The sequence below is a fragment of the Micromesistius poutassou genome (genome assembly GCF_964030765.1).
Source record: "Micromesistius poutassou genome assembly, chromosome: 7".
Classification (NCBI taxonomy): Eukaryota; Metazoa; Chordata; class Actinopteri; order Gadiformes; family Gadidae; genus Micromesistius; species Micromesistius poutassou.
The window spans coordinates 473,255-501,222 of NC_140277.1; the positions used below are offsets into that span (position 1 = coordinate 473,255).

The 27,968-nt window shown below is 49.5% G+C and overlaps 2 protein-coding genes across 3 annotated transcripts; both read right to left on the bottom strand.

Moving 5' to 3' along the window:
* Positions 1-1,207: 1,207 nt before the first annotated feature.
* sdccag8 (SHH signaling and ciliogenesis regulator sdccag8) lies at positions 1,208-9,203 on the bottom strand. 2 transcript variants are annotated; one of them, XM_084470935.1, is made up of 13 exons: positions 8,956-9,203; positions 8,439-8,618; positions 8,123-8,208; positions 7,826-7,939; positions 7,569-7,679; positions 7,023-7,118; positions 6,823-6,887; positions 4,435-4,629; positions 3,650-3,788; positions 2,845-2,997; positions 2,398-2,532; positions 1,784-1,900; positions 1,208-1,444 (listed from the first exon to the last, which is right to left on the bottom strand). In XM_084470935.1, the coding sequence occupies exons 1-13, from the start codon at positions 9,014-9,016 to the stop codon at positions 1,298-1,300; spliced, it is 1,599 nt and encodes a 532-aa protein (XP_084327061.1). In that variant the 5' UTR covers positions 9,017-9,203; the 3' UTR covers positions 1,208-1,297. The 2 variants fall into 2 exon arrangements, with proteins under 2 accessions (XP_084327061.1, XP_084327062.1); XM_084470936.1 differs by lacking the exon at positions 4,435-4,629.
* Positions 9,204-14,566: 5,363 nt separating this feature from the next.
* Positions 14,567-27,762, bottom strand: tnfaip3 (tumor necrosis factor, alpha-induced protein 3). The gene is made up of 9 exons (XM_084470934.1): positions 27,485-27,762; positions 25,945-26,361; positions 20,918-21,108; positions 20,107-20,248; positions 19,634-19,804; positions 17,152-17,332; positions 15,404-16,572; positions 15,019-15,224; positions 14,567-14,900 (listed from the first exon to the last, which is right to left on the bottom strand). The coding sequence occupies exons 2-9, from the start codon at positions 26,249-26,251 to the stop codon at positions 14,583-14,585; spliced, it is 2,685 nt and encodes an 894-aa protein (XP_084327060.1). The 5' UTR covers positions 26,252-26,361; positions 27,485-27,762; the 3' UTR covers positions 14,567-14,582.
* Between the last annotated feature and the right edge of the window lie 206 nt (positions 27,763-27,968).

Sequence of the window (27,968 nt, forward strand, 5' to 3'; positions counted from 1 at the left end):
GCTGGCCGGCTGACAGACAAACGCACTTAAACACAGATCAGAGCCGGGAGCACCGATGGACACACAAACACAGACACACACACACACACACACACACACACACACACACAAAGGCACACCGTGTGCACAACACACACACACACACACACGCACACTTCCGGGCAGACACCACACCGCACACTTCTCTCTCCCGCCGCCTAGGGCACGACGGGGCTCCACCACCACATCTGTGCCCATCTCAGACACCTCGACAGAGGGCTGCGGGGGTGAGAGAGGGCCCCGGGCGTCTGGCAGGGGCCACGCTGCCCCGGCACTGGCAGCCAGCGAGGGAACATCAGCCAGCGGAGGGAGGGAGGGAGAGGGGGAGGGAGAGGGGGCGGGTGGGAAGAAAGATGGGAGGCATAAAGGGGGGGGGGGGAGGGAGGAGGCGGGGGCGTGGGGGCGTGGGGGGGGGGGGGGAAAGAGAGAAGCCAGAGAGGAATAAAGGAGAGTTGATAAAACGGAGGGAAAAGAGGAAAAGAGGCCTGGGAGAACAAAGATGAGCAGAGGTCAACGGAGAGGACCAGAGAGCCACGGGACGGACAGACTGCAGGTTAGCGTGAGCGCGGCGCGTCGGGAGACAGAGGGAGAGCGAGGGATGAGTGGAGGGAGGAGAGGAGCCGGTAGTTCCCGCGGCGACGGCGGGTACAGGGCACAGGCGGGTGGCGCCCGGGCCAGGCTGTCCAGCGACCGGCGGCCTGCACCGTCACAGTGTGCGTGTTTCGGCAAAGTGTGTGTGTGTGTGTGTGCAATGTGTGTGTGTGTGTGTGTGTGTGTGCGATTTGCTGTGCTCTCGCCAAGGACAGAAGATGGAAACCTGCCGCCATTTTGGCTCTGCTGGAGCTGTTGCTGGACTGGGTACTGTCCTGATGGTACGCAGAGAGCGGCGCGCGCTGTGCGCGTGTGTGTGCGCGTGTGCGTGTGTATGTGTGTCTGTGTGTGTGTGTGTGTCTGTGTGTGTGTTCTGAATAACGTCGTGCCGTGCCTAACAGGATTAGAGGTGACCCGGTGAGGTCCAGTCGGCACGGCGACCATGGCCCAACAGCGTTTGTCAGCGCGAGTGTGTGCGCGTGTGTGTGGCTATTATAATAGGATTAGCCATTACCTGGAGCGGTACAGTTGGTATGCTACTCTGAACTGGGCTGGAATGGGCTATGCTGGACAGAGGGGAACCGCGCGTGTGTGCGTGTGTGTGTGCGTGTGCGCGTGTGTGTGTGCGTGTGTGTGTGTGTGGTGGCACGTATAATAGGATTAGGTACTACCTGGTGAGGTGCAGTTGGCGCTGGGCATTTGCCAGCTGTTCTGCCAGGCTCAAGGCTTCGGTCTGCCATTGGCTCCCGTCCTTTTGGACCGCCTCCAAGCGATGTTGACAGCCAACCAGCGCAGAGCTCAGCTTCTCCACTTCCTGTCCCACAGAGAGAGCGCAGGGGGGGGGGGGGAGGCGAGGTGAGAAAGTCTTACACAACAAGGCCCTTTATGCCCTTTTAAACAAACACACACCCTCAAATGGCTGTGGCCACTAAAACCAGGCCCGGGTCACAGGGAATTAGAGCAGTGCCTTTACGTCCGTTATGTGTTCATAAACAGAGTCTAATGTGCAACACTTCTGCAATTTAAAATTTCAAACGGCTCACGTGGTGAAAAGTTCAATAATCAAATAACGCATCCGCCTCTCAAGTTTGCGATTGTCCAAAGTAGAAATGTTTTCGCGAGTTTTCACACTGCCGGGACGTGGCTGAGCGACCTGTGAGGAGCGCTCGGTCTGTCGGGAGGTCCTGGTGGCCAGCTCTCTCAGCTCCCTCTGCGTCTCCTCTCTGCTCACCACCGCCTGGCTCAGCTGGTAGCGCAGGTCCACACACATCTGAGAGGGAGTCATAGTTGGCCTGGTTAGGACCGACCCGTTCAGACTCGGAGCAGTCGGCTCTTCTTCGTGAGCTAGCGGCGGGTTGATTGTGAACAAAGACGGGGGGTTTGCCGGGTCTTCGGGGGAACACGAGAAACGTCAGCTATCAAAATGAGCTCAATGTAAAGGGTTGATGCTTTAATTCATCTTCTCTATCAGGTCACATCGTTAGTTATTAAACCTGGGCGACAATCAATAACATTTAACTAATTGACTGATTGCAAATTATAATTGACTATGAATAATGTTGAAACACCAACATAAGCCTAGCAACAAGAAATGTTTTGTATATCTACTCTACAAGTAGAAAATCAGACTTGAATTTAGAAAGGCTTTTGGTGCCACCTAGTGGTGTGTCGAATGAGCAGCGGTACCGTCCTGATTTGGTCCTTACACGGTGGATTTGACCTCTTTTCCTCCCAATATCAGTCTACAATCGCAGGAAACACGTGTACCTTGGTGCTCTCTTGCTCCTGATTTGTCAGCTTTCGGAAGGTGTCTTCGAGCTGATTGGTCAGTGACGTTCTCTCTCTGTTTGCTCGATCAAGTTGTCCCTCAAGTTCGGCTACATGCTGGGAAAGATTGGACACCTGACACACACACACACACGCGCACACACACGCACACGCACACACGCACACGCACACACCCCTCATGACTCACTCCCTGAATTAACAAACGACGTCACTAAAACACACACACAAACAGGTGTGGCGAACACACCTGTTTCTGAACAAATTTCCCTACTATTACTGCCGATGACATCATCCAGGACTCATCCGGATCACAGTGGATCACACATCATCATCTGCGGTCCCAGCGGTTTCGGTCTGAGTAATCTGCCTGCTCCATGCAACGGGTGGGGTTGGGGGTGGAGGGGGGGGTGGGGGGGGTGAGCTCACCGTTTGGGCCAGCTCCTCCTTCTCCCTGCGGGCCTCGCCGCGCACCTCCTCCCTGGCCTCCGCCAGCCTCTCCTGGAGGCCCTGCGCCTCCCTCTCCAGCCGCTCCCTCTGCCGACCCACATCCCTGGACAGCTGCTCGCACTGCAGCTCCACCTGCACCACACGCACGCGCGCGCACACACACGCACACGCAACACACACAAAATAACGTTTTTACAGACACTAGAAAGTCCTTGTCCTCGTATCTTCCTATACACACTCGTCCCCAGGTCCTCCGGTAACCTGAACCCCTACGTCCTACCTGACTGAGTGCTGCGGCTCTAGGCTGCCACCTAGTGATCTCTTCTGATGTGATGCTGCAACGCTCATGGTTTATTAAATGCAATACTCTTTTTTGGCGTGAATCTGTGTCTCTGTGTCTGAGTAAGTCAGCGCGCGCGCGTGTGTGTGTGTGTGTGTGTGTGTGTGTGTGTGTGTGTGTGTGTGTGTGTGTGTGTGTGTGTGTGTGTGTGTGTGTGTGTGTGTGTGTGTGTGTGTGTGTGTGTGTTGCTTTGACCTTATCACCTCCCTCAAACAGCATGCCGTTTGAGGTGCGTGCGTGCGTGCGTGCGTGCGTGCGTGCGTGCGTGCGTGCGTGCGTGCGTGCGTGCGTGCGTGCGTGCGTGCGTGCGTGCGTGCGTGCGTGCGTGCGTGCGTGCGTGCGTGCGTGCGTGCGTGCGTGCGTGCGTGCGTGCGTGCGTGCGTGCGTGCGTGCGTGCGTGCGTGCGTGCGTGCGTGCGTGCGTGTCTGTGTGTGCACTCCCTACCCGGGCCTTATGCAGGTTGGCCTCCTCTGCCATCTCCACGGCCTGTTTGACCTGCAGGCAGGCCGACCACTCCCTCTGCTGCGCCTCCTCCTGGCTGGCCCTCACGGCCCGCAGCGCCACCAGCACCTCGTCACGCTCCCTACACACACACACACACACACACACTCACCATCAGGTGGGCTTTTAACCAGAGGCGCTACGACCATGGAGCACTCCAACGACATAACTGGTTCAATCATTTGTACGTTGAGCGTTGGTATTGTGTACTGATCTTGTATTTTTCTTAAGATGTGTTATGTTTGACTATTTCTTGAATGCGTGTCTGGTTACTTCTAATTTATTATTTGTGTGTTCCATGAAACACACACCTCTCAATGTGTAACTAACTGCCTTTGGTGTGTGTGTTTTAACCGTGTCCCATTCCGCTGGACCCTCCGTTTCACTAAAGAGGGCTGACCACGTTACTGTTGTTCAGATAGGTACATGGAGGAAGTATTGATATGTGTGTACATTAAACAGTACGGGTCAAATTCAAACAAATTAATAATAATTCAAATCAAGTCAATAAAATCGGTTGCACTAATGATGGCCTACAGACTCACTTTTACGTTTTTCCTCATGCCTATCGCATATGAAACGTGTTAATAAAAAATATATAATAACAACTGAAGATATGAAAACGCATCGGGCAACCGCTGACGTTGGCGATAGTGTGGTTTAAACATGCAAGCGCGTGCGTGTGGGGTGCAATGTGCTGGGGCGGCGGTGTCCCCCCGCGGACTGACTTGGTGAGCCTCTCGATGGCCTGCACGTGCACGTCGGTGTGCGTCTCCGCCATGACGGCCTCGTGTTGGGCGCACTTGAGACAGAGGCCCCCGACGCGGGGCCCCGCCGCGCTCCGCTTGGCCGCCTGCGCCTCGCCGTGCCTCAGGCGGCCCGCCGCCTCCTCACGCCCCCTCTGGCTCGCCGCCAGCTCCCTCCTGCCCCCCCCCCCCCGGGACACCAAGGGGTACGGGTTCAAAGGGAGAGATGAGGTACCACGTGAGACGGACCGGGCAGGTAGACAGGGCGGAGGGCTACGGCGTTGCTCCGATGAAGTGAATCCTTTAGTGCGGAAGGTGCTCTTTGCTAAACAAAAACATTGTTTCTAGAAAGACGGGCTGACCAAGACACTCTTGTTAAAAGTTTTAAAAAGCTTTAATAAATAGGCTAATTCATATTGGAATTCTTAAAAAGTTGCCGACATGTTTCGGCCATTGTAGGCCTTCATCGGGGCAAGGAGAGAGAGAGAGAGAGACATGAGATGGACTGTCGACTGATTTACTTGATTTATTTAACTCTACATGGATGAATAACGTCCATTTTATCTTGATTTCATGGGATTATGTCGCGCGGCAGATGCTTCTATCCAAAGCGGCGTACTGTGTATTCAGAGAGGCTAAGGGTTAGGACTCCCACAGGTAGACTGATGGCACTAAGCTTTGCTTATTGACACTAAATGAGTCTTTGTGATTGGATCGCCAGGTCTGAGTGGCCAGGCGTGACCGTCCAACCAGGAATAATAATGGCAGTTCTCTCGAAGCGATCTCGTAATACTCCCACTTTATCAAAGAAAGACCCAGGCCTGCTATCCTGGGCTACTTGGACGTTAGTCATTACAGAGAGCACGGGTTCAAATCACTGATGATGATTTAATATTGTTTTGTAATATACGTGATTAATGTGTTTCTATACAAATACATTACCAGCTCTACACAAGGTTTTTCTCAAGTTGTATCTTGCATAAGACAAAGTTTTATCAAATTGATCACAAAATACCACAAAACATCAATGGAGAACATTACAATCGAAAAAATGATGCAATGCACAAAGGCATCCTATTTCTGCTGTAACAAATATTCATAATACTACCATAATCCTTACTGAACCACATTTATAATATATTTATTTCAAATTATAAATATATATTTGTTCAATAAAAAAATCCCAAATACCACCCCCCACATGTAGTACCCCACGCGTTGAAAATCACTGGGCTATAGGATGCTAGCTTTGTGGCTAGTGGATCGTAGCTTTGGGGCTAGTGGATCGTAGCATAATGCTATGTGGATCATAGCTTTGGGGCTAGTGGATCGTAGCTTTGGGGCTAGTGGATCGTTGCTTAATGCTATGTGGATCGTAGCTTTGGGGCTAGTGGATTGTAGCTTTGGGGCTAGTGGATCGTAGCATAATGCTATGTGGATCATAGCTTTGGGGCTAGTGGAACATAGCTTTGGGGCTAGTGGATCGTAGCTTTGGGGCTAGTGGATCGTAGCATAATGCTATGTGGATCATAGCTTTGGGGCTAGTGGAACATAGCTTTGGGGCTAGTGGATCGTAGCATAATGCTATGTGGATCATAGCTTTGGGGCTAGTGGAACATAGCTTTGGGGCTAGTGGAACATAGCTTTGGGGCTAGTGGATCGTAGCTTTGGGGCTAGTGGATCGTAGCATAATGCTTAGTGGATCGTAGCTTTGGGGCTAGTGGATCGTAGCTTTGGGGCTAGTGGATCGTAGCTTTGGGGCTAGTGGATCGTAGCATAATGCTATGTGGATCATAGCTTTGGGGCTAGTGGAACATAGCTTTGGGGCTAGTGGATCGTAGCATAATGCTATGTGGATCATAGCTTTGGGGCTAGTGGAACATAGCTTTGGGGCTAGTGGATCGTAGCTTTGGGGCTAGTGGATCGTAGCATAATGCTATGTGGATCATAGCTTTGGGGCTAGTGGAACATAGCTTTGGGGCTAGTGGATCGTAGCTTTGGGGCTAGTGGATCGTAGCATAATGCTATGTGGATCATAGCTTTGGGGCTAGTGGAACATAGCTTTGGGGCTAGTGGATCGTAGCATAATGCTATGTGGATCATAGCTTTGGGGCTAGTGGAACATAGCTTTGGGGCTAGTGGAACATAGCTTTGGGGCTAGTGGATCGTAGCTTTGGGGCTAGTGGATCGTAGCATAATGCTTAGTGGATCGTAGCTTTGGGGCTAGTGGATCGTAGCTTTGGGGCTAGTGGATCGTAGCTTTGGGGCTAGTGGATCGTAGCATAATGCTATGTGGATCATAGCTTTGGGGCTAGTGGATCGTAGCATAATGCTATGTGGATCATAGCTTTGGGGCAATGATTTACTGACCTTAGAGAGGTGAGCTGAGACTCCAATGTTTCAGTCTGGGCCTGGTGCAGTGCCTTCAGCTGCTCCTAAACCATCATGTAACACACACACACACACACACACACACACACACACACAATCTGAGACACTGAAACATACTATGGTATGTGAGTAGCTGGGCACTGACAGGAGGTGTGTGATGAAGCATCATGTCATCTCACCAGTTCATTCTTCCATGTTGGGCCGTCTGTTCCCTGAAGCGTCCTGTTTCCTGGTATGGAGCCTGTATTACTTCTGACCCCTGGAGATTCATTGCGCTGACAAACAAGGAAGCAATCCGGGCTAGATTCAAGATTGTTTATTGTAATGTATTTACAACAATTATGGAAGCAGTCGCTGGCAATGAAGTTCTTGTGTCTGAGGCTCCTTCAACAGTGCAATAAAAAGTAAAGTACAAGAAACACAAGTAAGAGAGCTGAGACCTAAAAGCAAAATAAGAATGAATAAATAAACTACAGTACTGACATGAGTAATTAGTATAAAATAAAAAATATATAATAATAACTGTAATGTATAAACAGATAGATAGATGCAGCATAAAAATAACAAAAATGTCAAAATGTAAATGTAAATGTAAACAGCACATGATGGAAAATCTGTAGATCACAACATCATGATAATTGGTGGAAAGTCTGAGGCACCATTGCCTCTGCCAGTTTGAAGCCCCACAACTCACACGCACACGCACACACACACACACACAGTACCTTTGACTCCAGCACTGTCTTGTCCATCAGTGTTTTATTCAGACTGGATTGAAGCTTCTCATTCTCCACCACAGCCACCCGCACCCTCTGCTTGACCCCCTGGACCTCCTCCTGAATACACACGCACACGCACACGCACACACACACACACACCTTAGACACCCAGGCCACCAAGGAATAGGGAGCATCACTGGCCATTGACACAAAGACAGAGACTAACATTCCTGATCAAGACACACACAGTCTGCAGAACCCACCTTGCAGAATTTGACCTCGGCTTCCAGATGCTGGATGTACTCTGACTGGTTGTAAATGATTGGGACTAAATCCTGAATGGCCGTCATCCCAGAGCCATCCCCCCCCTGTGGGAGCTGTTGTCAGGACAGACGTGGAGAACACAGAACAAGCTGATGTGCAGGTGGAAGACATGGGGGGGGGGGGAATGGGGACTCATGGGAAATCTTATTTGGCAAAGACTTTTTGAAGAAAGCATCTCTTTTGAGTAGAGGCTGGAAGATGCTTTAGTTGAAGCTGGGTGTGGGAAGCACTGTTACCTTGGACGGAGAGTATCTCTGTGATGGAGAGAGAGGAGGAGATGATTCCTTTTGCTGCTTCAGCAGGAAGGTCCTCAGCTGATTGACTAGGGGACACACAACCACACACACACACACACACACACACACACACACACACACATAACACACACACACACACACACATATTTCGTATTTTCAACACATACACCAACAAGTGTGTCAATAGGTGTACTGGTAGTACTAGCAAATGATGTGCCGTGATATACTAAGTACAGCTTTGCACTGATTTTACATTGATCAGCTCATGGGGGGGTGATAGGCTATTGGCGGTCACCTGCTTCACTCTGGGACCTTCTGCTCCACGCAGCATCGTCCTTCCCCCCCGACGCACTGCGGGGTCCGCTGGCTGACCCCGCGGTGCTTGCATCCACCACCTCCGACTCCTCCTCCTCCCCCCCGGGGCTTTGCTGTGACAGGACACTGCTCAACTGCTGGATACTGCGGTTGGCCCGTTCTGAAAAGACACCCAGAAATCACCACCGTGCATGTTGATTGTTGAGGGCCCTTGTTTTCATATTCACATGCCGCGGTGCATCCGGCCGCAGAGCAGAAAGCCGACGACAGGTGGTGTGAGTTACTGGTTGTGTGGTGGAAAGCGCTTTGTGGCTTCGTTCTCATGCATTTTTTTTTCTTTTACCAGACATTGCAACCGGGTATGGGGTTCCGTTAAATGATCGGTTAGTGCGATGAGAATAGAGATATGAGAATAGAGATATGAGAACAGAGACATGAGCAGAGAGATATGAGCTTTATCCCGTCGTTGTTCCTGAATTGAGTTCGCTAAATGTTACCTCTAAGCTTTTTCTGGTAATCGGCCTGCTCATCTTCCTCATCAGAACCCAGTGGTTTCATTGTTTAATTTAACAAATGTGTAATAGACAGTCAACGAGGTCGTATCCATCAACAACTTTTGAGGAGCAAATATTGTCAACGGTCCAAGGATAATATCCTCGATTCTGAAACCTTGTTGACGGAAGGCGGTGCTTGCCGTCGCTGAAGGACGTGTTTTGTAACTGCACCGAACCGTCGAGGCGAGACGTAGGAAAACCAAGCGCTCCTCCGAGTCACCCACCTTTACTTCCGTAAACACAAGGCGGCTCAGTGAACACGGGAATTGTAGTTCTTTCTATTCGCATTGTAGTCCTATGTTTAAAGAAGCTGCGTTTCTTCTGACTGCCACAGTGTGGTCAATATTGTTTACAGCATCCAGCTTATGGTAATATAATTTAAAATTAATCATACACCCAGCATTAATGTGTATGTCTCATGATGTAGGCTTATAAAACATAATAATTATATATATATATATATATATATATATATATATATATATATATATATATATGTGTGTGTGTGTGTGTGTGTGTGTGTGTGTGTGTGTGTGTGTGTGCTGATAAAAAAAAAAATATGCGTGGGTGTGGGGTTATGGGTGTGACTGTTCTAGGCAACGGTGCATCTCAGTAAACATTGACTTGGTTTGTTTGGTTTGTTTGCCAAATCGTAGAGCAGGCACAAGTCCCATTGTGTCAGAATGGGACTAGTGTGTTGTTCTTGGAATGTACTAAACTAGTGATCATTTGGATTGGCAGTTCATTTGTATAGACACACCCATCATAATCACAATTGTAACTGCAATAACAAATTCCACAATCTTCGTTATTCGTTATTTCCAAAGCTGCAAGTTGTTTGTTGTCATGCACTGGCATTGTGGTGAGGGCAATGCTCTTTGAGCTGCAGTCACATGAGAACTCTTCCAGTTATGCAACAATTTAGATATGAATGTATTCTATGCAAAGGCTACCAAATCAACCGTCCTATTTCTGTGTACTGAATTAACAAATTGTATGTGTGCTCTGTTTTTATAAAAATATAGTATAAAAGTATAATGTATACTAATAACATGTGTATGTGTACTCATGTATATTTTACATCTAAAATAGTTTAATTCACAATGTGTAATCAATTAGCTCGTATAAAATAACCTGGACATATCTATAGTCAGTGCTGATCAATAGTGATTTAAATAATGTTCCCAATAAAATCACATCCTAAAAATGATACATTGTACAATATAAGATGCTGGCCATTCCAGACGTCTCTCTTTACATACAATAATATCACCTTCGACACTCCTAAAATATCTCCCACCCACACAACCCAGCTGCTGCGTTTGTGGCGGTAGCTTTATCTGAAAACATTGTCTGTCAAGGCATGGCTTTTAATCAACTGCTTACAGCAAAATATAGGCAGGACCCTTGAGGAAGGGGCAGGCAGGCTGGACTAGAACCAGGTTAGTGCAATACTGGTGTTGAAAGAGCAATTCATAAATTATTCCAGTTTGGAAGGACAACCCCTTGAGATGAATCATTTTGTTTCTGAGGGGGCCAAGGAAATTATAAAACATTTCTTGAGTCATACAAGTGTGTCCTCTTGATTCGGTTTCATTCTGACATGTGTAGAATAAATAAAGAACAGAGAAAATCTTAAACTGGAATGGTTTCCTCTTAACTCTTTACTTTTGAGTATTTTATGTAGGCCTGTGTTGGTAACCTATTAAACAAACACACACACACACACACACTTTATTCTGACACACATCGGACACATCGGACACACAATATAATCACATGATGACGCCCCCCTAGCCTATCAGCAAATGAACTGTGACCCAAAAGGGAGTATTTGAAGGCTGGGGTATTTCCAGGAAACCACAGAGTAACCTATCAATGTGACTGTGGTGTGCTGCAGCCTGTGCACCCACACACACCTCTGCTTCTACTATACATAACCATCTGAAGCCCCATCGCGCTCCGAACTCCCCCTCCCACCGCATCACCTGATCTGTGTGTGTGTGTGTGTGTGTGTGTGTGTGTGTGTGTGTGTGTGTGTGTGTGTGTGTGTGTGTGTGTGCGTGTGCATGTTCGCGAGAGCCTGAGTGAGTTTGCCTCCATGCACTAGGCATAATGCTGTCTTTTTTTAACAGAGTGCACATGATTGCACACTTTCATTTAGGAAGCATCGGAAAACAGAGATGCATCTCATATTTTGCAGATCATTTCGTTCCAAATCAAATATTAACATATATTAGACCCTTATAAGCCCAAATGAAGGTCAATAGGTAAGTCAATGAATTAAGGCACAACATTCACTGAGCTTCTGTTACGTTATCTGAACTTCTTACACAGATGCAAGCTTTGTGCTTCGTACACTTAGGATGGATTTCCTTGCGGTCTGTTGTAGATTTGCACTGGGCTAGTAGTTGGCAACACAACTTAGCAGAGTGAAGATGTTATTGGAGTGCAATGATAGAATCTCCCCGGAGACATTCACACCCTGTCTTATCGTAGACTTCGCTGCTCTGACTCACATATTTGAGATGCCTGTTGTACAAGCACACTTTATCACAAACACACGTACACACACACACATACACACACACACACAAGCGCGCACACACACACACACACACACACACACACACACACACACACACACAAAGAACCACATTGGACCAACGTCAGATTTCTTATTAAAAATAATTCATTTCAGGACAACATATAAATAATTATTGAATCACACAATACAGATAATATCTTGATATGAATAAATACTTAACAAATAAAAGAAGGCTTTTTTCATACAATACCCTATTGTCAAAAGGTCACCGAGTTATGTTTTGCATGTTTCAGTCACACCTTCGGCTCGTTCGAGGCCATGCATTCCCCGGGCTGGGAATGTCCCTCGGCTGGGACGGGGCTCCGACCCATAATCTCACGGCAGCGTCGTCGCGTGCTACCCTGTCAGCCGTCCCCGAGTCCCGCCCCGAGCCCAGCCCCGTGCACGCCCCTCCGCCGGCGCGTCGCGTTGATTTAAGGTCCGTCTAGAGGTGATTAAAAGCACACATCTACGTATAGGCTCGACAAGTGCTTGGTGCGGGGTGGGGGCAGCTCTACATACAGTTGTTACGAGAAGGCAGGTCGAGGCCCTGTGTGTTTTCTATACATTCCTAACCACAGCCATAGATGGATATCTGCCGTCCAGCGGCTCTCAAAAGGGGACGAGGCCAATTGAGAGAGAAACATGTGGCGGAGGAAATGGTTGTTTTTGATTTAAAGAATGGGGAGTTTCTTTTGTATTCAAGTATTAATCACTACAAGGGATGACATGTGGTAGTGATGTAAGAAACGTGATCCCCTGATCTTTACCCCAACCAGCTCGAGACGGCTAGATATCGATCCATGGCATATTAGAAGGGATCCAAGCTGGTCGTGTTGTTAAGGAGGTAACGACGACTGTTTGTTGAATAGTATATGTTGGCACATGTATTATTTGGCGAAAAAACAAAACAAAATATATATTCAAATATATTAAATCTGAAGAAAAACTAAAAGAAAACAAAACAGGAATGTTCGATTTTGCGCATCTGTGCCCGCGTGTGTGCGTGCGTTGGCGTGAGTCTTGACCACGAGGCATCAGGTGTGTGTGTGGGGGGGGGGCGGGGGGGGGATCCCGACTCACAAAAGTGGGCCCTGATCCACAATCACCCATAGCGTAGAAAAAATTCCCATGAACTATTTAAAGGCAAAGCTGATCGAGAATCATCCCCCGGGGCCGGGACTGTAGGCCGCAGGGGCTCTCAATAAACACATTCAGATCCACTGGTTGGCCAGCGCAGGCAAATGGGATTGCTGTCTGAACATCTGAAAAAAAGTGATCTCCTTGGCACATACGGAGAGCGTTGCAGCAGAAGGAAAGGTGTGATCCTACACCGGTCTGTCTGCCTTCACATCGCCTCAGGCTAGGGTGGGAGACGTTTTACAATCTTACATGTGCGAATGTATGCATGTGTGCATGTCAGTGTGAGTGTTGACGCTCGAGTGCGTTTAAGTGACGCCCGTGTTTAATGGGGCAGGAGCTACACGATGTTGCATGTATTTCGTTACGTCTCCCCTGTCCGTCTGTCTGTATGTGTTGGTGTAATGTATATGTTCCTGTGTCTAGGTGCGGCGCAGTCAAACATAATAACAACTACCAAGGCAACATATGTTATACTGAGAGTGGGCAGAAAAAAAAAGAGGAAGAGAAGGAAGGAAGGAAGGAAGGAAGAGGGGGGGTTAAGAGGAATAGAAAGCGTGACACTTTAATCCTATGTTCTATCGTGAACTACGACGGCGTCCTCTGCCGAGGCGGGCTACGATAAAGACGCACTTGTTTCTGTACATGTAGCACCAGAGGCTAGGTTGGGTTTGCTCTGTCCATCTTGCATTGTTCTGAGTCAAAGGGTTGTCCCTCAGCGACCTTATCGCTACCGTGAGGGACATCAGCTCTGTTTGGGGGGGATCCTCGATCTTCACTCACACAACCGAACGAGTGAAATGGCTTATTAATTGTGACCCTTTGAATGATTTACAGGCCCACACTGCAGTGACAAAAGTAGTAAAAAGAATCTCTACTGAATCACCAGAGCCAAAATCAGATTTAAATTCCGATGACTCATGACGCTGTGATCCATTAAAAAAAAATATTTGGGGTTAGCTTACTTTGAGCGGTGACGCTATGAAATCAAATGGGTGTAAAGGACGAGTGAGTCGCCTCTGCCAGCCACCACCCTGGTACACACAAGCCTCCCCTAGCAGGTCGGACGCAGCTTGCTTCAAAACGTGTTGGATTTGAGTTTGCACTCTTTGGCTTAATTCATCTTAGCTTTTTTTTCGTTCTTTAAACTGCAATCCTTATACCTTTTCTACCCAGGCCATAGTTGTCGCATTCCTGGTTGCAGCAGAACAATTGCGAGAAAGACAGGACAGCAAACAAGGGCACCGGTAAAAATCGGCCGACAGACGGACGGAAAGAAAGACAGAAAGAGGGTTAAGATCCTTGGCTATGGTATAGAAAGCAGTGTCAGGTGCTTTTTTTGTAATGTCAACATACAATCATTTTTGTCCGGCACGATTGACTGTGTACAATTTAAATACATATTGTACACATGAGTTGAGCCAGTTGTTCCCGACATGGAGCTTTACCTCTCCACGTGGATCTGCACGCGCCGGTCAGTCTTCATAATTGCACAAAGAGGTATTCTGGAGGCCATGTCTACTGCGCACCTACGGACGCACACTCACGCACGCACGCAAACACACACACACACACACACACACACACACACTCCCCCCACTGAGCACACACTCACTCCACATTCTACACGAAGGGGTTGATTTCAGGCCATTAGGTTACTAGTTAGCGACTAGCTAGTTAGTTAGTATCAGAGGTGCATTGACTGGCATGGGGCGGCCCCCCCCCCCCCCCCCCGGGTCTATTTGCGGCGGCGGTGGCGGCGGCGGTGGCGGCTGTTGGCTTTGTTTGCGTGAGCGCTGCGATGCGCCTTCCCCCCCCCCCCCCCCCCCACACCGTCGCGGGGTCAGCGCCGGTACACCTGCTTGAAGTGGTCGCACTCGTTGCAGAAGCCCTGTTTCTCCGCGTTGGCGTAGTGGTCGCAGCCCTGTGTCCGGCACCGCTGCTTGGACTTCTCCTTGGGCGCCTGCGCCCGCCGCCCCCCCTCCCTGCCCTGGCCGCGCGTGTGGCACTCGGGGCACAAGTCCGTGCAGCCGGGGGACTCGTTGCTGCAGCCGCTCCGCCGGCACTGCGTCCCGGTCTGTGTCTGCGTCTGCGTCTGTGTCTGCGTCTGCGTCTGCGACTGCTGGGAGGACCTGGGCTTGGGCGCTCGCTCTCGCTCTCGCTGTTGAAAAAAAGAAGAGAGAGACACGTCGTCACAGTCACGCTCGGGGAATCGTCTGCTGCCCCGGTCGGGACGGACGGACACCAGCGGCGGCGGCGGCGGCGGCGGCAGAACGCACCGTGACGGGGGGCGGGGAGTGCGGCGTGCGGCTGGCCGCCTGGTTGAGCCGTGTGCTCTGCTCCTTGACGTAGCACTTATTGCAGTAGCCCTCCAGCATGGCCTTGCCCACCGCGCCGCAGCAGGCGCCCAGGCAGCGCGAGGCGTTCTGGAAGGCCGCCTCGGAGCCGTGCCGGTTCGGCCCCGGCGCCACCGAAGGGGTCATGTCTGGGGGAACGGGAGGGGAATGATCCTGAATACAAAGACACTGAAATCGTCTGTTTTTTTTCCCCTTAAAATAGACTGACTGCAGTTAGCTGAATAACTATAGCGACAGTTTGCACACAGTTTGAACCACACAGAGGCACAACACAAATGAGGCCGCGTGGCGCGTCCGCGGGACTTACGGTGGTTGGTCTGATAGTCTACATAGCAGATGGTACAGAATCCCAACTTCTCCGGGGTCCCGAAGAACGGGCAGCCGTGCCTCTTGCAGGACCGGGCCAGCGGGGTCTGCCAGGCCGACGTGGGGCCCGGGGTCAGCGCCAGGCACGGCCCTCGCTCCGGCTCGCGGGTCTGGCTCCAGGCCGCCGCCACCGCCGCCGCCGCCGCCGCCGCCGCCGCCGAGTTGGAGCAGGAGGAGGAGGAGGAGGAGGAGGAGGAGGAGGAGGAGGAGGCCTCGGTGGTCCGCGGGTCGCTGAGCTGCCCCGGCTCCCCCCTCTCCGGCGCCTGCTGCCTCTGCATGCACGGCGGACACAGGCCGTTGAATGTCCTCAAGGCCTCCTGCCGGCACATGCCGCAGCGCTCCGTCTCCGCCTCCCGCCCCGGCCACTGGCTCCACCCCGCCGACGGCTGGACGGCGTGGGGGGCCACCGGCCCGCCGCCGGGGCCCTGCGGTGGGGGCGGCCCCGTGGCGGCACCGCCGCCGCCCCCCGGCGCGGCGGCGGCGGCGGCGGCGGCGGCGGCGGCGGGCCCCCCCCCGGGGCCCTGCCTGGTGGTGTTGAAGCAGCGCTCGCAGAGCCCGTCGTGCTCCACGCTGAGCGTGAAGAGGCAGCCGGGCGTCTTGCACTTCATGGCGTGCGTCTCGCTGTACAGGCTGAGGCTGGGGGCGGTGGGCGGCGCCGAGCGGGGGCTGGTCACCGCCGGCCCCCTCCCGCCGGCGGCGGCGGCGGCGGCGGCGGCGGCGGACGACGACGACGACGACTGCGGTGAGCTGCCGCCCCTCGCGCCGCCCCGGCAGCTCACCACGTCCGCCATGCCCGAGACCCCCAGCACGGCCACCGCCGTCTGCATGCCGCCCTTGAGCTGCAGCGCCCCGCCCTCTGCGCCCTGCCGCTTCTCGAAGCACTCGTGGCAGTGGGGCTGCGTGTCCACCGAGACGTAGAAGGTGCAGCGCGGCGTGGCGCAGCGGATCTCGATGAGCGACAGCTGCGACACGGAGAAGGGCGGCGGGCGCTGGGGCTGCGCCGCCCAGGCCTGCTCCTTGTCCTCCTGCCAGCGCTGGTACTCGTGGTTCACCAGCTGCAGGTAGTCCTCCATCAGGTTCATGTCCTCCGGCAGGTTGCCCTCGTCCAGCCTGGGGCCGTGAGCGCAGATCACTTATTAGCACCTATATAGCACACCTAGGTCACCTATATATCACACCTGGGTCACCTATATAGCACCTATATATCACACCTAGGTCACCTATATAGTACCTATATATCACACCTAGGTCACTAATATATCACACCTGGGTCACCTATATAGCACCTATATATCACACCTGGGTCACTAATATAGCACCTATATATCACACCTAGGTCACTAACATATCACACCTAGGTCACTAATATAGCACCTATATATCACACCTAGGTCACCTATATAGCACCTATATATCACACCGAGGTCACTAATATAGCACCTATATATCACAGCTAGGTCACCTATATAGCACCTATATATCACACCGAGGTCACTAATATATCACACCTAGGTCACTTATATAGCACCTATATATCACACGCATGTCACTAATATATCACACGTGTATCACTTTTGAGTCCCAGTACTTCATGTTGAACTGGTGTATTGACAGGTGGTGTTGTAGCGTGCAGTGTTATCAGTCCCAGTACTTCATGTTGAACTGGTGTATTGACAGGTGGTGTTGTACCGTGCAGCGTTGATGATGCGCGTGGCGTCGTAGCCCAGGCCGATGACGGGGATCTCGATGAGCATCAGGTAGTCCTTCAGCAGCCGCTCCTTCTGCTGCTGGTCCTTCTCCATCAGGAAGTGGACCTTCAGCTCCTCGAAGCCCACGCGCCCCGGGTTGATGAGGGGCACCGCTCGGATCTCTGGGGGGAAAACATCCACAACAACGGTTAACACTGTGTGACTCACTCTGTTCACCATCCAATGGTCCAACGTCCTCAGATAGCCCCTCAGACCGTCGCACTTGATCTACGGTACATTATATAGATCCATTCTGAGACAGGCCCCCGGGTCTAAGCCCCCTCCACCGCTGCGGAGCTGTCCTCCAGAGTCCCTAGCAGCTTTCCAACCAGGTGCATCACGTCTTATAGATTAACATGCACGGTGTCCCCCCCCAACGTAGAATCATTAACATCATCGACAATCCTGTTATTGACCGCTACGTTCATCCCTGCTTCAAAACCAGCTCATTAGATAGCAGATATTAACTGTGTGTGGCGTTGCCTGGCTCTGCCTCACATGTCCTGTTTGCACCTTAATACAACAGACTCAACGGGCCTGGAGTCATGTCCTGTTGGCACCTTTATACAACAGACTCAGCAGCCTGGAGTCATGTCCTGTTTGCAGCTTAATACAACAGACTCAACGGGCCTGGAGTCATGTCCTGTTTGCACCTTAATACAACAGACTCAACGGGCCTGGAGTCATGTCCTGTTGGCCCCTTTATACAACAGACTCAGCAGCCTGGAGTCATGTCCTGTTTGCAGCTTAATACAACAGACTCAACGGGCCTGGAGTCATGTCCTGTTGGCACCTTTATACAACAGACTCAGCAGCCTGGAGTCATGTCCTGTTGGCACCTTTATACAACAGACTCAGCAGCCTGGAGTCATGTCCTGTTTGCAGCTTAATACAACAGACTCAACGGGCCTGGAGTCATGTCCTGTTGGCACCTTTATACAACAGACTCAACGGGCCTGGAGTCATGTCCTGTTTGCACCTTTATACAACAGACTCAACGGGCCTGGAGTCATGTCCTGTTTGCACCTTAATACAACAGACTCAGCAGCCTGGAGTCATGTCCTGTTGGCACCTTAATACAACAGACTCAACGGGCCTGGAGTCATGTCCTGTTTGCACCTTAATACAACAGACTCAACGGGCCTGGAGTCATGTCCTGTTGGCACCTTAATACAACAGACTCAACGGGCCTGGAGTCATGTCCTGTTTGCACCTTAATACAACAGACTCAACGGGCCTGGAGTCATGTCCTGTTTGCACCTTTATACAACAGACTCAACGGGCCTGGAGTCATGTCCTGTTGGCACCTTTATACAACAGACTCAGCAGCCTGGAGTCATGTCCTGTTGGCACCTTAATACAACAGACTCAGCAGCCTGGAGTCATGTCCTGTTTGCACCTTAATACAACAGACTCAACGGGCCTGGAGTCATGTCCTGTTGGCACCTTAATACAACAGACTCAACGGGCCTGGAGTCATGTCCTGTTTGCACCTTAATACAACAGACTCAACGGGCCTGGAGTCATGTCCTGTTTGCACCTTAATACAACAGACTCAACGGGCCTGGAGTCATGTCCTGTTTGCACCTTAATACAACAGACTCAACGGGCCTGGAGTCATGTCCTGTTTGCACCTTAATACAACAGACTCAACGGGCCTGGAGTCATGTCCTGTTTGCACCTTAATACAACAGACTCAACGGGCCTGGAGTCATGTCCTGTTGGCACCTTTATACAACAGACTCAACGGGCCTGGAGTCATGTCCTGTTTGCACCTTAATACAACAGACTCAATGGGCCTGGAGTCATGTCCTGTTTGCACCTTAATACAACAGACTCAACGGGCCTGGAGTCATGTCCTGTTGGCACCTTTATACAACAGACTCAGCAGGCCTGGAGTCATGTCCTGTTTGCACCTCAATACAACAGACTCAGCAGCCTGGAGTCATGTCCTGTTTGCAGCTTAACACAACAGACTCAACGGGCCTGGAGTCATGTCCTGTTGGCACCTTTATACAACAGACTCAACGGGCCTGGAGTCATGTCCTGTTGGCACCTTTATACAACAGACTCAACGGGCCTGGAGTCATGTCCTGTTGGCACCTTTATACAACAGACTCAACGGGCCTGGAGTCATGTCCTGGTGGCACCTTTATACAACAGACTCAACGGGCCTGGAGTCATGTCCTGTTTGCACCTTAATACAACAGACTCAACGGGCCTGGAGTCATGTCCTGTTTGCACCTTTATACAACAGACTCAACGGGCCTGGAGTCATGTCCTGTTTGCACCTTTATACAACAGACTCAACGGGCCTGGAGTCATGTCCTGTTGGCACCTTTATACAACAGACTCAGCAGCCTGGAGTCATGTCCTGTTGGCAGCGCTGCCAGAGGACCGTGGCCAGGGCCACCACCACGTACCTGGCCCGCTGTCCTTGATGGTGATGAGGGGCGCAAAGTGCTGCGAGTCGTAGCCGAGGACGATGGGGTACTTGTAGCACTCTGTGGGCGGCCAGTGGAGTGGAAGGTAGACTCCGCCCACGTTGAGCGGGGAGAAGGAGGAGCCTGACTTCATGCTCCTCAGGACCTGGTCTGTTCACAGGAGCAGAGGCGTTAACACGGCAGCCAGCCAGCCGCCCGCGCGCTCTTCTCAGGTGTTTTTTTATACAAGAGTGCATTCTACTCTCCTTTTACGTCAATAGGAGAGAATGTTTTCTCTGAAGTTTTATTATTAACATTATAAAAAACTTCAGAAGTCAGTATTCAGTGAGGGTCCAAAGGGGAAGCAAACTGTTTAACATATTCCAACTGATCTCAGGAACAAACCAGGAACAACAACATTTGGAACAATCATCAAGTGAATAAGTTGAGGAAATAAGACTTTTCTGGTGTACCTGCGATGACGATGATGGGCCTGCGTAGGATGTTGCAGAGGATGAAGATGTGGATGTCTTCAAGGGAATCAAACTGGAGGCCGTTGCTACTGGAGACTGGGGACGCCATATTCACTATTTTCTCCCACTCCTCCTCCCAGTTCTAGGAAATGCACACACACACACACAGAGTTAGAATACATTATACTTTACAAGGTTTGATTATGTCAATAAACATAATTTGAAATGATATACCAATGAAAACAAAGTATCCACACACAATCCACCTCTAGAGGGAAAGTAAGTAGCCAAGTAGCTTATTTTGAATAAAAAAACCTAAAAGGTCTTGCTGCTGTCTACTGTTGCTAGAATCCCCGGTTCCCCGGCGAGGCCTCAACATTCAATACTCAAGATTCAACATTCAAGATTGTTTATCGACATATACAATATGTTATGGAAGCAGTCGCTGGCAATGAAGTTCTTGTGTCTGAGGCTCCTTCAACAGTGCAATAAAAAGTAAAGTACAAGAAACACAAGTAAGAGAGCTGAGACCTAAAAGCTAAATAAGAATGAATAAATAAACTACAGTACTGACACGAGTAATTAGTATAAAATAAAAAATATAATAATAACAACTGTAATTGTATAAACAGATAGATAGATGCAGCATAAAATAACAGGTGTGAAATGTAAGCAGACATTTTCATCCAGATGTCGACTGTTATAAAGTGGCCTAGTGGTGGGCCGGCTCAGTCGCTCAGGGGTTCAGCCGCCTTACGGCCGGTTGGGATGTCCCCGTCCCTGCGTCTGTCCCCCCCCCCCTCTGGCGTACCGTGGTGGTGTAGCGCAGGCCCGTCTGCGTGAACTCCTGGGAGTGCAGCAGCTCCGCCTGGAAGCGGGCCCTGAAGCTGCCCGTGTCCGTGTCCTTCAGGACCCCGTGGAGGGCCTTCCTCAGCACCAGGTCCGTGTCCTGGACGCCCAGCATGTACTGCGACGCGGCGTGGAGGAGGCAGTTCCCGTCCCCTGGAACCGCACGCGCCGTGGGAACAACAACACACACACACACACACGTTTGTCAAACCACAGTTGGAAGGCCGTTTGATCGGCCCTGTTAGGCGCGCGGCGCGCGGGAGCCAGAGGCGTTATTTCTTTCGTGGATCAAGACCGAAACAAACTGAAACGTTTCGGTGCACGACAACTCTCTGTGCGGCGTGCGCGCCTTCCACACGCACACGCACACGCACACACACACACACACACAATAGGTGCGTGCATACTTGAGGGGAACAAAAGCATGGGGATTTCCAGGCCATTCAGCGGGGTTGTCAGGTAGCCTATCTGGTGTCTGCGATCCTCCCATCTGGGGCGCACGCAGCCACGACACACGCACACCGTGCGGTTAGGCGGCTCGCTACTTCCCCTTAACCCTGCCTAGAATACATCTGTTGGGAGGCCAATACTTCTCTATCAATATGTGAACAGACAAAGAATCTGTTATCCCAAGGTATTCTTTTTGCTTTCATCACTTCATGATAGTGAGTGGGGCCTATCGGATGTGTTGTCACGTGATGAATTAAATGGAGATAAGCAAGTCCCTATTAGGCCACTTACAAAATCGGGGGGATTTTATTAATTCTTTTCTATTGCGGTCCGGGCCTGTTATCGCTGTCAAACAGAACAGAATAAATAAGTATGTGTTTGTTGATATGAAATACCCCAGCTGCTGCAAAGCACACACAGGAATTTCCCAGCTCAAGTACTGCCTGTGTGTGTGTGTGTGTGTGTGAGTGTGTGTGTGTGTGTGTGTGTGTGTGTGTGTGTGTGTGTGTGTGTGTGGGTGGGTGTGTGTGTGTGTGTGTGGGTGTGTGTGGGTGGGTGTGTGTGTGTGTGTGTGGGTGTGGGTGTGGGTGTGTGTGTGTGTGTTCCTCCTCTGCGATCCCAAGTTAGGACTCATCCACGCCACTCAACTGGCCCGGACTTTCCACAGGGGCGGAGCTTGGGCCAGGCGGAATGTTGTGTATTTAGCGTGCGAACCAGAAGCAAATTAGAACAGTTAATTAATGACTTCTGACTTCTTTCTTGCCTAACATGCATTCTCACAAGCAGATAATTCAGGTTCTCCATTAACTTAGCAAGCGTCCACACAACTGAAAATGAAAACACAAACACACCAACACCGAGGTGTGCACCTGTCGTTGATTATTGCGGCTTGAGCTGATTCCAGTGTTCGTTCTGCTGGTGCTCTGATAGGATGAATAGAAATGCAACACTTCACGTCGTATTAAACTGTACCTTTTAGCATTTTAGCAGGGAAAACATTAAATGAAAACGCCACCATAAACAAATTAAGAAAGCACTTCAAATTGACCGAAAATGTCCAACAGAAACTTTTCCTTTGGACTTTCAGCTATGTGACAACTTAGAAATAGGAGTCCCTTCCATGGAAATGTTTTTGGAGGATATGCTAAAGGAACATCTGTGCATGCCCCAAAAAAGTTACGTCAATATCTGCAATCTTGTATGCAGGTTTGTCTTACAATCCAGACCATGAAATAAATGCATGAATAATAAATTGACGAATAAAATATATATCTTCTTAAAACTTCCAAAAACCTGCTCACACCAACCATCATCTCAGAGTTGTCGTCCAGGCATGAATGGCCTTGGCCCAGCAGCCTCAATATAAATATAGGCTTCAACAATGGAGGCTTGGGTCATCTACAGCAGAAGTTATATTGGTATGCAATAGAAAGGATCCCCATTGTATCCCAGTGCTTTCCAACAGGAACTGTGTCACATGTCTTAAGAACACCCGACCCTTTGTCTGTGGAGGGGGGGTCTCCAAGACGAAAAACAACACGGAGCCAGAGAAAGATTCCTCTGGCTCTGGGAGGAAGTACCTCCCTGTCACACACGCTGACCGCAGTGTTGAGTCGTCCGAAAGACTAATGCACATCTGCACAAACAGATAACACAAATGAACGTTTGAACATAAGAATGACTTACATAAAAGTCTTACATAACAAACCCAAGTATGTCTGTGTTTCCTAACTTTTGAATGTCCATTCTTTCTCAAGACTTTGAGAATGTTGAAATTGCAGGTTGCTTCTCGTGCACAGTGTTAGAACGGCCCAACACAAATGTAATCAACCTAAGGGAGGGCTTCACCTGGAAACGTTTTTAAATGTTTGGTTCAGTCATTACGGGGATCCAGCATAGGCCAACGTGTATGTGCGTGCGTGATTCAGTGTTGTCTATGCTTTAAGTCTAACATCAGTGTGTTGGAGATAATAAACAGTTTCAACTAGCAGACATGACAGACATGATGCACTGCCTGGGAAATACCCGCGGAGGAACACTCAGGACTGTTGATAGTTCACACAAAAAGCAAAGCAAAAGTGGCCAAAAGATCTTTCAGCTCATATCATATATGACTCATTAACAACAGTTTTATAACAGTGTGAACCGCAGAAATCCCATGGAATCTGATCTTTTCAATTCTGATTACTGTGGTCCTAAATGTTTTGCCGTGTGACCTCAGTCTGAGTCATATTGGAATTCATGCTACTTTTACGTCACTCTAGAATCTCGATATACGTAAGTCACAATTCTGGGCTGCAGGACCTCTAGTCCTGCTGTGCAATCTCATCCTAACTTGTCCTCTCATACTATGGACGCCGTGTGTCTGTGTTAAAGTTTTGGTTACATTGAAGCTCTGCCGGAGCAGAGAGGGACTTGGCCTGAAAGCGACTGATATCCTACGTGATACAGTAGTTTTGCTTTTTGCCTTATTACAAAAGCATTGGTTTTCACAAATTTAACCACTTTAGAAATGAAAAGGAAAAAATGATAAGTGGATAAAAACACGATTCAGATAGCGATTCAGATAGGCACTATGAATTTACTTTGTTTACTGGTAACGGCAGCGTTACCAGTAAACAAACAAACAGACAGATTCTCACAGAGATCTGTGTGAGAATGTCGACATTGTCTCCCACGTTTGCTTCCGTTCACGTCGGTTCGGACAGTGACCAGTTCTCGAAATAATCTGATATTGGCTACATTTAAAATAAAAAAAACACAGCAACAGCCAAAGAGAGCACTGAGGCTCTCAGTGTGGTCTGAGACTGTGTGTGTGTGTGTGTGTGTGTGTGTGTGTGATCTGTCCTCTGTTCAAAGTCATGACTGGGTCCTTTCAGACTTTAAGACACTCGTACTTTAAACCCTGTCCCATATTTATGTCGGGAAATTCCATCCAGGGTGCTTGCAATAAATCGAGGAATTAGTAATCAGACAGAGGTCTGGCGTGTGTGTGTGTGTGTGTGTGTGTGTGTGCTTGTGTTTCTTAATAACTTCAGAATTCCCATTCACATAAAGTTTTACAATCCAAACAGAATCACCCAGCATACACCTGAATTGTTCCAGGGTACTTTTACAATTAAAAACAAAGTGGAGATCACTAAAGAATTTTCCCTCGGATGAATGCAAAACGAAATCCCAATATTCACTACTATATAAGGGGCAATACAAATACGCAAAAGGATATTGTACCCTGATATAGACCTTGCAGGCTAATGACTAGAGTATACATCAAATATCTTTAACAGCTTAAACTCCATTTCCTTTATTTAACTAAATTAAATGATAAAAAAAAAAAAATTCATTCATCAAACAACAGAGTAAGCATTTGGACGATGAATCATCTCCATCGCTATCCTATTGAAATGAACCTTGAGAAGAGATTTAATATTTTTTTTGTCCAATTAAGAAACAATCATCTAGATATCATCAAAGAACACTTTCTTTACCTCAGGGAATCTGAAATGATACTAGTTCAAAGCAGTTTAATCTAGACCAGCGGTGGCCATGTGAATACAACTGAATGAACTATTCAAAGACATATGAGACAGACCGAAAGAACGGATGTGATCATTTCAACAAACCAGCACTTCCGGTAAAGAACAACAAACAACTCGTATTCCCGACGCTCGTGCCGTCTACGCAGACATGTGACACATCTGTGGAAACTCACAGGGAAACACAGTGAGGTAACGGAGGCAGCGGATGAACCCCCGTGGAAAAGGACTCTAAACATCTGTAAGTAAACAAGAGAGCCACACCACCACGGAGGATGACGAGCGCAGAATTTCCCAGTGTTGAGCTCTGATCGGAAGTCCACAGACCCCAAGTGCTGTTGATCGTCACAGCACAACCGAAAATGAAGAAAAAAAGTTAACCGTAAATTATGATTTGGCTACCCGGCCTGCCCGGCATCAGGGTTACATTAATGGTTGAATGAAAGTTAACTCTGTCTTCTGTCATTTAAGGTAGCGCGGTGGTGAGTCATAGCAGCTAAACTCTGTTCCCGAACTTTGCACAGGAAGTGTGCAATGATTTCGAAATGAAATGAAAAAAAACCTAAAACGCTTTAGAAAATACACTTAACTACAGACAAGTGTTTCTTCTACTCATAGCTTACCTCAAGGGTTGTTCCCGGAGTCACGTCTAAAACAATAGTTTTGGGGTGAAGGAGTTCAACTCCACGGTCCACCAGAGGGTGAGACTAACTGCAAAGTACCTCCACCTTTATTTAATGTCAGGGATGGATATCAGTCCACATAAACGGCTCCAAAAAGGACATTGCATCTGAGAATATTTCCAAAACAAACCATTTGTGTTTTCCTGATCTGCTTGGCACTAGCATAAGTGGTGTTTTTGGCAGCAGCCTGGCAGCAGGTTTAGTCAAGCCAGGTTCATTTGTCCAGTGGCAGCATATACTGTACACGCTCCTTGATGCTTGAAACTTTTAGGATCTGTACAACAAAAAAAGAAAAAGCCTGATAAACCCGACCGTCTTACCGTTGGTGCGGAGAGGCACCATCTTCTTCACCTCCCGGCACCAGTTGAGCTTCTTCTCCTGCTCCAGGGACACCTGCATGGCCCGGTCCAGGATGGCGGCCTGCACCACCTCGCGGAAGGCCTGTGGGAAGTGGTTCATGGCGATCATCTCCAGCGTGTAGCGGTGCATGCCGCGCAGGTGGTGCATCAGACCGCCGCTGGCGCCGGGCTTGACCACGTCGTTGGGGACACGCTGGCGGATCTTCACCGCCTTCAGCAGGTTGGAGACGAAGAGGAACTTTGGGAGGAAGTTCTGGCCTTGCGACATGGCGAGCAGGCGGCGTGCAGGACGGGAAGAGCGTGAGGAGAACGGGAACGGGAGTTGGGAGCGGGAGTTTGGAACACCAGCGACCGCCAACCTATTGACAATGTGGGAACCTGAACGAGGAAGGGATGGAGTAGGGACTGTGTAATAAACAACTGATGACAACATATTATTACTATAATTAATAACGTATTTAGTCAATTTAACTTGCATCCTTATTCCAGACGTTTCGCTTTCTTTGCGTTGGCATCCACTATGGTTTATATTTACTGTCATATTTACTGTATGTGTATAAATCCATTCCACACTGATGTATCAAGCTAATGTTACGTTAGTACTTTAATACAATCCTGTTATACCCTTCACCTAACAGATCCTACAAAGCATTCAAACCATTGCTTGGTGGCTTTAAGATCTTTAAAGCCCACCTCACTCACTACACCTCACTTAAACTAATCTGTTTTAAGGGTAGAGCATTGGGGCTACATTGCAGGCCAAACATAATCTCCATATGTGAATTCAACAATAGTCACCGTCCATACGACGAGGAAAGAAAGTACCGTGGGTATTTTGAAACCCTGACTGTCTAACTTAAAGAACACCATATCCACTTAACACCAGCCTACAGTTAGAGACAACAGGCAGACGTAGTAGTCAGCCTTTGATGGCCTGTGCCTTGCAGCTCCACCTTTCCAGAGAGCAGCAGGTGCAAAGGGATCTAAACTGGCCCCAGGAATGTGTGTCAGTCACCACATTAGAGACAGCAACAATCGGGTATTTCTGCTTTGACACCATGGGCGAAGACAGACCCAGTGTCAGGACGGTGAACGCTGCGGTGTAAGCCCGACTGGCTCCACGGAAACACAATAAACAGGAGACTTTGCTGACGTTGGAGGGCTTACGTAATTCCTATGACAACTACCCTCCAGACACCGTGGCGTTTAAAGGTCTCCTCCGCCGCCGCGGACACGGAGCCAGTGTGACAGCGCCCGGGAGACATTGGTTCAGTTTGAACGTCCTGGCTGACGTCTTTGTAAACAATGGCTGTCAAAGAAAGCAGCCACTGTCGTGAGCCACAAGCCTCCAGCTTTCCCCACCATGTCCCCATATTCCCACTGTGCGACCGTTCACTGGGAAAGGCCTAAAAACCCCGAGCATCCCAGCGAGTCTGACATTCGTGTTTAACACGCCACCCCCTAAAGAGCAGCTGGCGGGGGACGGGGACCGTGGTCTTACCTGGGTACCGTGTCCGGGTAATAACAAAGCCTTCCTGGACGCTCAGGCTACCGGTCCTTCTTCAGCCACTTCACTCAGCCCCACCGCAGCGGTCCTTCCTCGGCGCCATTCAACCGTCTCTTCTTCTTCCCCTCACTATCCACCTCGTCTGGTGCCTTCGCAGTCCGCCGGGTCTGTCACGAATAATTCATGGGCGTCCGTTTAACTCGTTAAATGTTACAAGAAAGCCCAGTACAGGGAAGGGGATTTCCACAGAGGGACTTTCCACCCACCCATTTCCCTCTGTTAGTAATACAACCTGGGCGGCAGTACAGCTCCCCGCCACCAGGGGGGTCTCATGTGTCGGACGCTGAGCAGTCCTCATAGTCTAGACCAGGGGTTCCCAACCCTTTTTGTTCCAAGGACCGGCATATTCATTAAAGCATTTGGGGGGACCGGTAGTTAACTTGAATGCCTTAATTTTAAGATTCATAATTTTTTAACA

Excerpts from the sequence above, each read along its gene's own strand:
- sdccag8 (XM_084470935.1), bottom strand. The coding sequence starts at position 9,016 with ATGAAACCACTGGGTTCTGATGAGGAAGATGAGCAGGCCGATTACCAG. Across the intron at positions 6,888-7,022 it reads CAACATGGAAGAATGAACTG|GAGCAGCTGAAGGCACTGCA; the intron begins GTGAGATGACAT and ends ATGATGGTTTAG. Across the intron at positions 4,630-6,822 it reads TCTCAGCTCACCTCTCTAAG|GAGGGAGCTGGCGGCGAGCC; the intron begins GTCAGTAAATCA and ends GGGGGGGGGCAG.
- tnfaip3 (XM_084470934.1), bottom strand. The coding sequence starts at position 26,251 with ATGTCGCAAGGCCAGAACTTCCTCCCAAAGTTCCTCTTCGTCTCCAAC. Across the intron at positions 20,249-20,917 it reads GCCTGCGCTACACCACCACG|AACTGGGAGGAGGAGTGGGA; the intron begins GTACGCCAGAGG and ends TGCATTTCCTAG. Across the intron at positions 19,805-20,106 it reads GCCCATCATCGTCATCGCAG|ACCAGGTCCTGAGGAGCATG; the intron begins GTACACCAGAAA and ends TCCTGTGAACAG.